The sequence below is a fragment of the Apaloderma vittatum genome, unplaced genomic scaffold (assembly GCF_000703405.1).
Source record: "Apaloderma vittatum isolate BGI_N311 unplaced genomic scaffold, ASM70340v1 scaffold28992, whole genome shotgun sequence".
NCBI lineage: Eukaryota > Metazoa > Chordata > Aves > Trogoniformes > Trogonidae > Apaloderma > Apaloderma vittatum.
The window spans coordinates 707-925 of NW_009705697.1; the positions used below are offsets into that span (position 1 = coordinate 707).

Below are 219 nucleotides of genomic sequence, written 5' to 3' on the forward strand. Positions count from 1 at the left end.
CCCGCCCATCACCGCCGCCACTTAAGCGCCGTCCCGTGCCTCAGCCAGGCAGTGCGGTGTTGGGAAACCTTGGTGTCGTGCGCTTTTTATTTCTACGAATTTTCCCCCTCCAACTGCAAAATGACCGTGAAAGCAGCCGAGGCGTCTGGTCCTGCCTTGACTTACTCGAAGATGAGGGGGATGGTGGCTATCCTTATCGGTGAGCGGCTCCCGGGGGCT

The 219-nt window shown here is 59.4% G+C and overlaps 1 protein-coding gene across 2 annotated transcripts in view; it reads left to right on the forward strand.

The window, feature by feature from the left end:
* The first annotated feature begins 53 nt into the window (after positions 1 to 53).
* The window catches only part of SGK1 (serum/glucocorticoid regulated kinase 1), a 5,820-nt gene continuing 5,654 nt past the window's right edge, over positions 54 to 219 (forward strand). Inside the window, exon 1 of one of the 2 annotated variants that reach the window (XM_009865530.1) lies at positions 54 to 199. In XM_009865530.1, coding sequence (XP_009863832.1) covers positions 121 to 199 — 79 coding nt within the window. In that variant the 5' untranslated portion in view covers positions 54 to 120. The remainder of the gene's footprint in view (positions 200 to 219) is intronic. The other variant, XM_009865531.1, reaches the window with a different exon arrangement.